The 12,954-nt window shown below is 31.8% G+C and overlaps 1 protein-coding gene across 9 annotated transcripts in view; it reads right to left on the bottom strand.

Annotated features, from left to right (window-relative positions):
* NLGN1 (neuroligin 1) overlaps positions 1 to 12,954 on the bottom strand; it is a 995,729-nt gene that overhangs the window by 422,291 nt on the left and 560,484 nt on the right. For all 9 annotated transcript variants that reach the window (XM_023524764.1, XM_023524785.1, XM_023524777.1 and 6 more), the window contains one exon: positions 10,695 to 10,847. In XM_023524764.1, the coding sequence (XP_023380532.1) occupies positions 10,695 to 10,847 (153 nt within the window). The remainder of the gene's footprint in view (positions 1 to 10,694; positions 10,848 to 12,954) is intronic.

Raw genomic sequence — 12,954 nt, 5'->3', positions numbered from 1 at the left:
ATATGTATATGTATATATATGTATATACGTGTATATGTAGGTATACATATACACGTATATACATATATGTATATGTAGGTATACATATACACGTATATACATATATGTATATGTATGTATACACATGTGCATACATATACATATATACACATAGACATACATATACATATATACTATACATACATATACATATACATATATACACATATACATATATATAAGCTATCTTTTCTGCAATATTGTATATATTTCAATTCAAAGAGAGGTGTTTCAACAATATTTTCATGTTTATCTAATGTTCATGATTATCAATCTTTTCAGTCACATGCTAAGCAGGAAAGAAAATAATGCAAATATTAAATGCATGGTAAATGCAGAAATCACTAATCCATTTAAAATTAATTGTAGCTTTCGTGTGTTATAGTTCCAGCATATCGGGCATTTCTCCAGAGGATCCATGGACTTTTCTTGACTGCCACCAGAGACAAAGTATTGCTTTTATCAGTAAGATCTCACTTCATATGTGAGGCTATACATGAGGCCTGGCATGCACATGGTTAGTACTCTTTACTACCCATTCCCTCTATTACCAGCCACTCTTTCTACCTACCCTATATCCTAAGACATTAATATCATATCCAGAGAAGAGGACAAAGAAAGTTAATGTGTATGTTTATTGATGACTTTTGAATTTCGTATGTAGAGCACTCTGTCAGCCTTGAGGAACTTGGAAAACCAGATAAGACACAGTTTTTATTTTCTGGTTTGGGTAAGGCATCTACTATATTAAGCAGTTAATAACACAACAGTAACAAGTGGAGTTGGCTTTATACATGGCAAAGTGAAGGCTAGACCCCCTAAGCTATGGAAGCCTTGAGAGGAGATAGATCAAGCTGGCCTGAGGTAATTTTGTAGACAAGTCAGGAGACAGCTGAGCTCTATGTGGATTGGGGAAGAAGAGTATACGTGGCAAGTAAGCAGTTAGAAAAGATTCTGGTAGTCAGTGAGGAGGTTAGCCTGGCTTGAGTGGCAGGGGCTTTCAAAAACTAATAGAAGACACACTTTGCTAAGAAGAGGAGCAACAGGAAAAATTTGGAATGCATTCCAGAGATGACGAGAAACATTGAGAGATGTAGAGCAGAAGAAAACTAAAGAAACTGATATTCTGTTGTATTTTTAAGGTTTGTTTAATGCAATCTGGCATGTAAGTTAGTGTCTGGAGGTTCAGGGGTCAACTGGAAGATCTGGCAACCCAAGGTGAGTCGGTAGGAACAATAGGAATAGAAAGGAGACAAATATAAGGTACTGCAAAAAAAATTGAACTGTGCCAATTAAAAATATAAAGACAAAGAAAAAGGAGTAATATCCGAATGTTTATGGAGTAAGTAGTTCAAGGAAGGACTTTAGAAAAAGAAAGATATTACAAGGTGTCCTGGTAGAATAAATTGCAGGGTATTTTTAAGGCAAAGTAGTAAAAGTGGGTGGAATATCAAGGATCATGGCACTAGGTCATGGGAAGGTGTGGGAGTAGTGCTTTGTTTTCTTATTGAAGATTCACCAGAGGAAGGAAAGAATCATAGAAAACAAACCAACCTAAAAAAGCAAAATCCAAGCCCTCACTATTAGTTTAGAACAAAGAGAAAAATTGACGTGAGGTGAAGAAAAGACCCATTATCTCCATTTAAAAAAAATACTATACATTGCATGTTTTTTCTCAGGGTTATAGGGCAGGTGAGGGAGAAAACCTTCAACTGTCTCTGAAAAGCCCTATGGTAAATACTCTCATCCTATAGATCCAAGTCTTAGGGCTAGTCACTCCCCTGGGATCTTTTCCCTGTGTATTTGTAATTACAAACTAATTTTGCTCATTTAATTCAAATAGAAATGTTGGTCTAGTTGTTTGTGTGTGGTCTGTTTGGATTTTTGCATTTTTACCAAAGCTGTTTATTTAGATGACTTATTTTGCTTCTAATTATCTTACATCTTTTTAAATTATTTCAAAATATTTTATCTATCATTTAATATTTAGCTCTGCAAATGCACGGGAAACAAACAAACAAACAAAACTTCCAAACCACAGCTGAGAGGTACGAAGAAGCCTGTCCTGAAGACCTCAGTCTATATTTCACCTCCACAAATAATTGTTTTTCTTAACGCCCTGTTCTTTCTGAAAACACAACTTAGCAAAATTTGAGTTAATAGTTTAGTTTCTTTGTTGAATGTCAATCCTCCTTACTCACTGTGAGGTACAGAAAGAAAAGACTGATATTTTTGTAACACTGAACACAGACCCTCAACTTACCAGGAGCCTATAGTGGACACTTAGCAAATGCTTATGGAATTAATGAATAAATAAATGAATGCCTAAATGATCATAATGACTTCCATGAAAAGGAAACCAAGTAACTTTTTGCTTATGGTTTGCTTATTGAAGTCCTTTGAGTACCTGGAAATAGTTGCTCAATTCTGTACCCAGAAGAAAAACTTGGCCAGGAATGAGTGAAATTTTTATTCCATGTTCTAAGGTCCTATTTCAAATCATTGATCTTAATGTCTCAAGAAAATAAACCACATACTATCAGCTTTTTCCCAGAACTAATAAAAAATTTTCTCCCTTTTAGGACAACTAAGAGCTTAACCGAGGCCATATTAATAACAGAAAGAACAATAAGATGGCATCATAATACGGTAATTTATTACAATCTCTTATATTCGCCAAACTCTGGATTGGTACTAATCATATTGATTCACACTCCTTCAAAGCAGGAATTCAAGAGGTCTCCATAATTCTGGTTTGATTTATTCCATTATAAAAATTTTTAAAAAGGTGGAAAAATCGGCAAAATCTCTGTTGCTCTTTGTATAAAGACAGATATCATACTCATCGGAGTGAGCAGAGGTTGAGCTGGTGCCTCAGTCCTCTATGAGCAAAATATCAGTTTCATTCACTGACTTACCATGCATCTCATTTTAATGAGGCACAAGCCATGTTTTTTGTATTCATAGTAGAATGTCAGCTTTGATCAAGGTCTAGGACTACTCAGAACACTTTTTAAAATGCAAATCTAATCATGTCACTTATCTGCTTAATGTTCTATCATTGTTTCTCATTGTTCTTAGAAATCCTAAATCTTTAAAAACATGCTGCATGGCTTGCTGCCTGTTTTCAACTTAATTTGACACTGCTCGCCTCTTACTCAAAGTGTCCAACTGGGTTTGCTCAGCTCTTTTAACATGCCAGCCTTCGCTCTCCCTCTGGCTTTCACCTAGACTTCCCTCTTTGCCTGAAACTTAGCCTCACCCTCCACTCTATGACCACATCGGATCAACACCGATGGACTCTTCAGATAACTTTAAATTCATTCGACATATATTTTCTGAACAAATACCATGTGCCAGGGACTATTTTAAGCTTTGGAGAGCTAGACAGTAATTAAAAAAAAAAAAAAAAATTCAACTGTAAGTAGGAAAAATGGGTATGATCAATGGAATACAAAGAATTTTTAAAAGTAGATGACTTGTGAGGCGGTAGCTCTTTTTAGAGTTGATAAACACAGATGGTCTCTGAGAAGACATTCATACCAAGATCAGAAGAATAGAAAATAGTCTCACAAAGATCTGGGACAGAGGGAACAGAAACTATAAAATCTCTAAAATGAAAATGAGTTTGGTGTATGTGAAGAACAAAAGATGGCTGGAACAGGGAAGAAAAGAAGATACACGAAGCACAGGTTCTAAGGGATATGGATACAGACTTATGCAGGGTTTTGTCAGGGCAGAGAAGGAGTTTGAATTTTATTCTAAGTGAATAATGGATAGCCACTGGATAGTATGAAGCAGAAAAGTGAGCTGGTAAAATTTATGTTTTAAAAAGATAATCTGATTTTGCTGTGTAGAAAATCGATTATGTATAGGAAAAGAATAAAAGTGAAAAAGGAAAATAATATAAGAAGTTCAAGGAGACTTGACTTAATTTGGTAAAGGGGTAAATGGGGAAAAAGGAGACAGATCTGGGATGTATGTTGAAACAATTCAGCAAGAGAAGCTGATCAACTGGATGTTAAGCATAAAGAAGAGTCAAGTGAAGGAGAATCTATAGTGTTTTTCCTTGATCATCCAGATGGATGGCAGTTGCTTGATCATAGAAATGGATAGCAGTGCCATCAGTATAGTGTCCTGTTGAAGACAAGACCGCTTGGGTTAGATCCTGGCTCTACCACTTAATGCTGTTTGACTTGTGTGACTGAATAAATTACTTAGCCTGACTTCTCACTTGTTTCTGAATTTGTGAAACTGGAAAAATAACAATCCTACCTCATAAGGTTACTGTGGGAATTTAATAATGTAATTAATGTAAACTGCTTAAAACAGCTTTTGAAACATAGTAAATCCTCAATGAACATTGCTATTATTATTATTGCTATTGTTGTAATTATTATAACAAAGGTATGGAAGAAAATGAAGTACTCAGACCTGAGAAAATCTACATATTTTAGCTATTAAATCTGAGTTACTCATTAGACATCAACGGTAGAAACACATGAATCTGAAGTTCTGAGGAATATTCAGTCCAGATGATGCAGTTTTAGAAGTCACTTCCATAGAGCTGATATCTAGAACCATGTATGAAGTCCCAAGGGAAACATTATAGAGAAAAAGGGAAGCAACCCAAAAATTATGCTCAATTTCACTTCAGCATTTAGAGATCAGTGTAATATAGGGAGCTAGCAAAGGAGGCTGAGAAGGAACAGACAGTGAGGGAGAAGGAAATCCTGGGGTGATGCCAAGAAACAAGCATTAAAAGAAGGGACAAGTTACCTGTGTCCTGTGCTATGGTCTCATGCATGATAAGAAAAGAGAAGTAACCAATGGAAAGAACAATCTGGAGTTTCTTGAGAATCTTGTCAAGGCTTTTTCAGTAGAGTATAAGAAATGGGAATTTGAATGCCACCTCCTCTTTTCTGAGCGTCTAGAATAGGTTAGCTCCTTTCTCATTGCACTTGTCATTTCTCTAGCACTTATCATATAGGTGATTGTAAAGAAAGTCAACTTTGCACTAAATCGTTATCTATGTAAAATACATCATTTGTATATTTATTCATTTTTTATCTCTCCTGATTGCTGGTAATCTGAATAGTAGAGATCACATCTATCTTGTTTTTCACAGTATCCTCAATAACTAGCAGAATGCCTGATGCATAATATCGCTTAATTTATATTAAACGAATGGCTGAATAAATAAATTAATAAATGACCCTTCATGACTGTACCTAAAACACACTTTTTAAAAAACTGACTTCTTCTAACTAATATTCACACTAATTAACACGATTGCTTTCAAATTATTTATAAGTTTTTGGCATAACTAAACAATTGCTTTTATTGAAGGCTATCTAAAATCATTTGGAAGTAGTAAGTAGAATAAAAACAGTAAACAGTCTACTTTGCACTTTATCTATCTAAAGTTTCTTTTTAAAAAGGACAAACAATGTCCCTACTCCAGGAGCTCATTTTAGCACTCAATATAAAATTGATTACTGCCCAGCCCTTATTAAAACCCAGTTGATACAACTGATATTTGAAAGAAGAAATCTATGGACCAAGTTAACCATTCATTGCTCTAAATTGGTTTTTAGCTTTATCCTATTATAAGTGAAATGACCAAATATCTTACCTGAATTGCATTTGGTTAGTTCTTTGCTGAAACATTATAGAAAGTGTGGCCCTCTATTATTATTTCTTTGGCCCTTACAGAGGTTTTATATAAATAATCATACATTGTGAATATTTCTACAACTTCTAATGACAAACATTATCACACATTTCCTATATGGTTTAAGGTTCCAAATAAAAACAACTCATATGAAACATTTCTTTGTAGTACAGAATAAACTTAGTAGTATAGAAAAACTTGTAGTGTGAGAAAAAAACTGTATAATTTTTTTCTGATTAATACGTGTGTTTCCCTTAGCTGATAATAACAATTATAAAATGCAGTTCATTACCCTTCTTATGCTGCTTCTAGGAGAGCGAGATATAAAACTTCTGTTCAATTTCAGTAGATAGTAAATGCCTAAGGTTTTGTCTCTTTTCTCTACAATACATGTGTAATTATTCAATATGATTTTAGCAACCTATTTATGCATACTCATGTCACAAATTATCTCTACTTTTTTTGAAGAAGAAAGAGTATGAATAAATAAAAAGAGAAAGAATGTCCTCTTTTTCCTTCAGTTAATCCCAGTGATAATCCACTCTTCTTGGTCTTGCTCAAATAAAACCAATTCTATGGAGACAGTTTTAACTCTTCAGGTATGAACTAACTCCCTCTCCTACATTCCAAGAACACATTTGAATTATAATCTTATAAAATTTAATATCTGATTATATATTACTCTCAAATATGAGGTGGCATTGAGTTTTCTTATTTGTTTGTTTGCTTTAGGATTTAGAACGAAAAACAAAATCAATTGCAAAAAAAAGAATGACAAAACATTCTTTCACTTCAGGAATTAATATGATTTTCTTTTTAAGTTATGAGCATTACCTAGACTTTACTCAAACTTCTTGCTGCTAGGCTGCTCAGATTCAAATATAAATCCCAATCACTGCATCTGTATTGATTCATCTGATATTCTATGCTTCCTTTCTTGTTGTTCTGATTTTTATTTTTATATACCAAGTGACTATATACACATAAATCAATTAATAAACTCAAATTATTATAAAATATAAAGTAGAATATCATTATTATTCTCAACAGTATTTATTTCTCCCTTTAATTAGAATGAAAACTCTATCAAGATAAAGACTATATTGTTCTTAATTTTTATCCCTCATTGGAGATATTGCTAGAAACAAATGTTACATGTTTGATCACTGACCATACCAAAGTTATATTTATTTGTCTGATGAAAACTGAAGCATTATTAAATTATACATATAATTGCTCCTAAAATATTCATATCAAGGTTTAAGTAATATTAAATTTCCATCAAATAAAAATCTTGTTTGCCTAAATGAGATCCCAACAGTGGTATAAAACCTTCCTTTTTTTTTCTAAAAATAACATGAATTTATTCTAAATTAAGAGAGGTAGTTAAATCATATTTTTAACACTAAATTAGTTATGTATATTTTTTATTCTGGGGATTTGCAAATATATCATTTAGATTGTTTCTATCTTCAAAAACATTTATTGCACAATATCTCATCTTAATAGTGAACAAGTTATTTCATATTCTTTTACAATTCTTGTCCATGAGTACATGTTTATCTTATTTACAATCATAATGTTTAATATTATTTTCTTCTTTTAAGAAAACATAATCAAAACATTTCTTCGTAAGTTTCCAATATGATAATGTTCATTAACTATGAATTAGAACAATAAAATATAACTCTATTAACATTTATTTATTTAATATATTTTAAAGAACTATGTAACAATGTACTAAATAAGAGAAGGCGAAGAATTAATACTGGCTGAGGACAGAGAATGTATGTAATCAAAAGTAAAAGAAAGTCTAAATGGTCACTAGAAGTGTGAGACCGAACAAGAGGTTACAGAGAGCTGTAAAATGAAACTGAGGAACTGAGGTTAGCATACAGAGCCCTGTAGCCCCCTGATGTTTTTCTCAACCTTATTAGCAGTTTTTCTTATCAATATCAATAACATTTCTCATCCAATAATAGTGACAGCCTATGTTTACCACTCCAAAGGAAACCACAAAAGAGTCTTGGTTGAGGAACTAACTCCAACCTGTTCCTAGCTTCCTCAGAGCTAGCATTGGAGGTATTTTTAGTTTTTAAGCTACTTCCTCTTTGCAATAAACAAAATATTTTTCTAAACGTGAAATGCTTTAAACTGGAACCTTGGCTGGTAGATAGCTATATGAATTTTATGACTGAAACATTATCACATTTTTATTTATTGCTAAAACAAACAAAGAAAAAAAACTTGTAATAGTTCTCCTCTGGGAAGGCAAATTCAAATCAACACTAATTACATTGCCTGCTTCAGACGTCCTGATTTTTCTGTCAATCATCTGAGAGCAGCAGTATTATAATTAGCTAGTTTGTACACTGGACCCTCAAATTCATTTACTTCACACCGAAACATCCAAATCAAAACACAGCTCAGGATTTTCTCTGATATGAGATCAACTCTTATTTTTGAGCTGATTTCCAACATTCTCTCAAGTGCAGACTAAACAGCAACACTTTTGAATCCCATATCCAAGAAACCTTAGCTTACCTTGTTATTGTTAGGCAAATCATTAATGATAATTACATAAATCTACAGTCTGTTGTAGTACTTCTGTCAGAAGAGCTGCTGATCTGGTTGTGGTAAACCACATATGCAAAATGTGTTGAAACAAATGTTCTAATAATTTATTTTTCATGAATTAATTCATTTAAATAGATTTTCATGAGGCCCAAAACATATTTTAGGGAGAAAGTGACCAGAATATTTCTATTCTAGAACAAATGTTCCAGGATGCTCCTACAAGTGTATCACTAAAAGAGTTTTGTACTTTACCATGTTGAGAGGAGGTCTATAAAGGACAGCTTATCCCTAGTACTGATTATTAGTGTATGATGCATTTAACAGAAACAAAGGAACCAGCTAAAGGTTAAATCTTAGACTGCAATAGAGCCAGAATAAATATTTGACACTGGGAAAATCATCCATCAACACCAACACTGCTTGCCATTTTACAGACCAAACAAGTGATTGAATTCTTCATTTTTTTATCTGGTTAATCTGTTGTCCTGCAATACAATCATTCAGAGACAGGATATAGTCATGAATATAGAATTCAGATTGGATTACTATCAGGTCTTCATCTGTTCTGAACACATAAAAAAAATGGGCAAAACTTATATTAACATAACACAGTTCATTTTATAGAATCTTTATGTGAGTTCAACCAATAACATAATGAGGCAATGTAAGGGACGACAAAAAAATTTAAGTGCATGTGCATGTGCGTGTGTGACTTGAGTGGACATTCAAGCCCTTGAGAACATCGTTACCACAATTTGGAATTTCATTTTATATTTTCAGTCAAGAAATTGGCAACAGGATTTTCGACTTGAGAAATTCAGGAAAATATGAGAACAATAATAAAAACTGAGGTATAAACAAAACTATAATTAAAATTAAATGCAGTAGAGATATTCAAGATCCTCACATTAAAATGTTCCATAAGAAACAAATGACAATATTAAAATATTTAAGAATTAATATGACCATCTCTTTATACATCTTGTAATATACAAAGTATTCACTGGTGAAAAGACATTAAACCCTGTGCAGTGAAATTACAAGAACATCTGAAGCAAAGCATGATTAGACAATATAGAGAAAGTAATGTGTACTCGAAGAAAACTACCGAAATATTTTATACCTACATTCATACAGTATATCTATTATATTATCTACCATATTACAAATTTAAAATAGCAAACCAGAAAAAGATAAAGATTTCAAGTTTGCATTGCTAAAATATCTCCTTCCTCAAGACATACAAACTTAAATGACAAAAGTTATTCTTTTTTTTATATTTTGAATTAGCATAAACATAGGATTATGATTATATAAAAGGAGTTAAAAGGATAATAACAGTGAAGAGGAAAAAACTGATCTCTAAATGACTAAAATATTTGATATTAACAATAATTATAAAAGAGAATATAATTCAAATCATTTTTAAAAAATATTTTAAAGTAAAGAATGAAAGAGGAAAGTGCCTCTTTGTGTCCAAATAACATTATAAATTATACCTATTTAAGTGTACCATACTAGATAAGACTTTGAGATCAACAAAGATTAAAAAAATAAAATCTTTTGAAATAATTGTACTCTCATAGTAAATACTAAAATAGTACAGATAAAGGTGTTTTATTCAATGATATAGTAATTATAGTCCCCCAATTATGATGCTATTAAAAAATTAAATTCATATAAGTAAAATACCAAGTTTGTCTTTTAAAATTGATTATTTCATAAAACAATGTTACTTTGCAAATAATTTCTCTGCATAGTTTTCAAAACTAAGTATCTCCATTTTGATTTTGTTATATGTGTATATGCATTATTGAATTAAATTCTTTTTTACTTTATGAAATCAATGTATGTTTTCCAAGTCAAATAATTCCACCAAAATACATTTAGACACAATATTTCTAATTATTATCTAACAGATTAAAAAGAAACCCAAACATACACTACCCTGGCAAATAATCATTTCACAAAGCCAGTCCACACACATATTCTTGAAGAGAATGAAAACTTGTTTCTAAGCTCATGACAAACCTCAGAGAATTTTATAGCATTGTAAAAAAGAAAAGTAGAAGAAGGAAAACTGTGTCCAGGGACTAATTCTTCTTTACAAAGGCCCTGCCATTGTTGCCTTTTACAGTTCTATAAAGCCAAACCAGAAAGAACATTCCTCAACAATGTGAATAATTTTATTACCTTTACTTTTAAATCTTAAAATCAACCCTAGCTGTCTTTCGTCTAGTAATTTGTGAACGTATATAGTATTGAAAATATCAAAAAATTGGATTCAAACAAAGTCAACAAGCGTAGAACAATGGGCAAAACAAAGCAAAGCAAAACAAAACGAGTCAAAACAAAACTATCACATATTTCATGGATTAATGGTGAAAAAAAAGAGACTTCTTACCAAGTACCCCCAGTCGATAGTTGACTGTGATGACGATCACATTGCCATAACTTGCCAAGACACTCCCATCATATAAATTTCCAGTACCTTCCATATATGAGCCACCATGGATATACACCATCACTGGTTTGGGACCCCCACTGTCCCGAATATCTGAAAAACAAATGATTGGCAATCATTCTTATCCTCAAAAAACACATAATGAAGTAGAGAATATATTTTCCATTTTGGGGACAAAAGTATATGATTTTTATATAGCTCTTTAAATTGCTGTTTCTGTTAAAGTGTTTCTTAAGCAACTCATATTGAGAGCTGTTGCAAAAAAGAGCAATAGATATTTACTGTTTACTATCTAAAATTTTGTTTAAAACTATAAACTGAATTATAATACTTGGACAAATGGAAAGTCGGTATGAATTTTAGTGCTTTTTGATTAATTCCTGACATGACAGTAGAAACGAAAGAAATAATAAAATAATAATGATTCTTTGAACTACTTTTTAAAAATGTTGTAGACCTCATATGGAAATTATGAACCATAAACTAAGGACAAAAGTAACACTACTATCGTAAATAAAACACTCTGTTTTTCCATTTCTTAATTACTGTATTTTGTTGAATGAATCTTAATTACAGTGAATAATTTATGCCCCTATTTGTGAATGTAATTATAACACTGTTATTCATTTTTTAAATTTTATTTCACTACTTAAGTACTGTCAGATGAATGTGTAAGCAGTAAAGCAATATATGTCTATATTTTTGTTGCTGTATTTAGGGGACTGTCATTTAAAATTATGCCTTAGTTGAGTCCAATTTACCTGCTAATTTTACCTATTCCTACTCTTTCGAAGTAGAAAACAGCCTAAATTATATTTTTCAACTCTTTTTGTAACTGTTATACTCTTCTCAGCCCCACTTTGGTTCTATGATTTTGTTATGTAGACATGAGACAGGATAAAGCTAGTTCCAAGTGTAAAGTGCCACAATTTAGAGTGATGATGATGTAATCTCTATAGCTCTGAACTTTAATCAACTGTATTTACTTTCCTAAGATACTTCTCTCCAATTATGTAGCTTTCAACCAGAATTTTGAAATCATATATAAGGGAAATTGGATAATTTAATTGGTATTTAAAATAGACTAATTTCTATAGAAAAATTCTAAGGTGTAATTCGGCAAACATGATTTTAACTATCATGTAGATTAAAAATTGCAAAGCACATGTTATTGTGAATATATACACATTTAAAACATTACTATTACATAATAGTCCATCATCTCTTCTACCTACAATTAAAATAAAATTACATCAAGCATATTATATTTTTAAATTCCAATATAAAAGTGTATTTAAAAGCATGGTTTTGTTCCTTTGCTTTTGACAGTTTTTATCAAACTTAAATATTTAAGGTTGAGGGTTCAGCTTTCAGAATGGACTAATATAATATAAACTTTGAAAAAACTGGTGAGTATTTAAAGGATTCTTTACATTTCCTGTAAAAAAAAGATTTTTTAAAAATATAAATGCCTAAATATTTCTACTGTAATAATAAAGTGGTTTCTTTAAATGAAAAGTTATTTTAGGATCAATAATTGCAGCTCAACTGGTTTGTCCAGAATTTCTAGTTGGGAAACTAGCTCACTGCAGAACTGAGAGACTTTTTAAAAAGACAATTTTAAGTTTGACTTAATTTAGCAGGAAAACCTAAATGTATTTTCTCTTTAAATCCCTGGGAGAGCAATTGGTATTCACTCATTTGTAAAGATTTGGGGGCTTGTGGAGATGTTAGGTTTACGCAGAGAAAATAATCCTTTTGAATTTTTTAAACTATCCTCCTTAAATGCCTATTTGCTGCATATAGTTTTAGCTCATTCTCCTACTATGGTTGGCACTGAAAAAGCAATAATAAATTATTAAACTGAAATCATTAACTGACTGTTCACAGCAGACACTGTACTCTGCTAATTGTATGCTTGGAGGTAGCACAGAAGGGGGCTGTTTCAGAATTCTTCTTTAATTAAAATTACATAGAATTACAAAGCACCAACTGTGAACAGTAATGAAATCTTGGTAGAACCATTCTGTTCACCTGGAAAACAATACAGGCACACGTTGAGAAGACCTGCCACAGTTTATATCTAATAATAAAATGGAGTGGACACTGTTAGAAAACACTGAACATATGATGATAGATTCTAGGAACTATTTTGAGTGGTATCTATTTTTTTTTTAAATTAGACTTGAAAAGATTACTG

Source organism: Pteropus vampyrus, unplaced genomic scaffold, assembly GCF_000151845.1.
Source record: "Pteropus vampyrus isolate Shadow unplaced genomic scaffold, Pvam_2.0 Scaffold12, whole genome shotgun sequence".
Lineage (NCBI taxonomy): Eukaryota > Metazoa > Chordata > Mammalia > Chiroptera > Pteropodidae > Pteropus > Pteropus vampyrus.
Note: the sequence above shows the minus strand (reverse complement) of the source record. Positions and strands in the feature narration are given on the sequence as shown.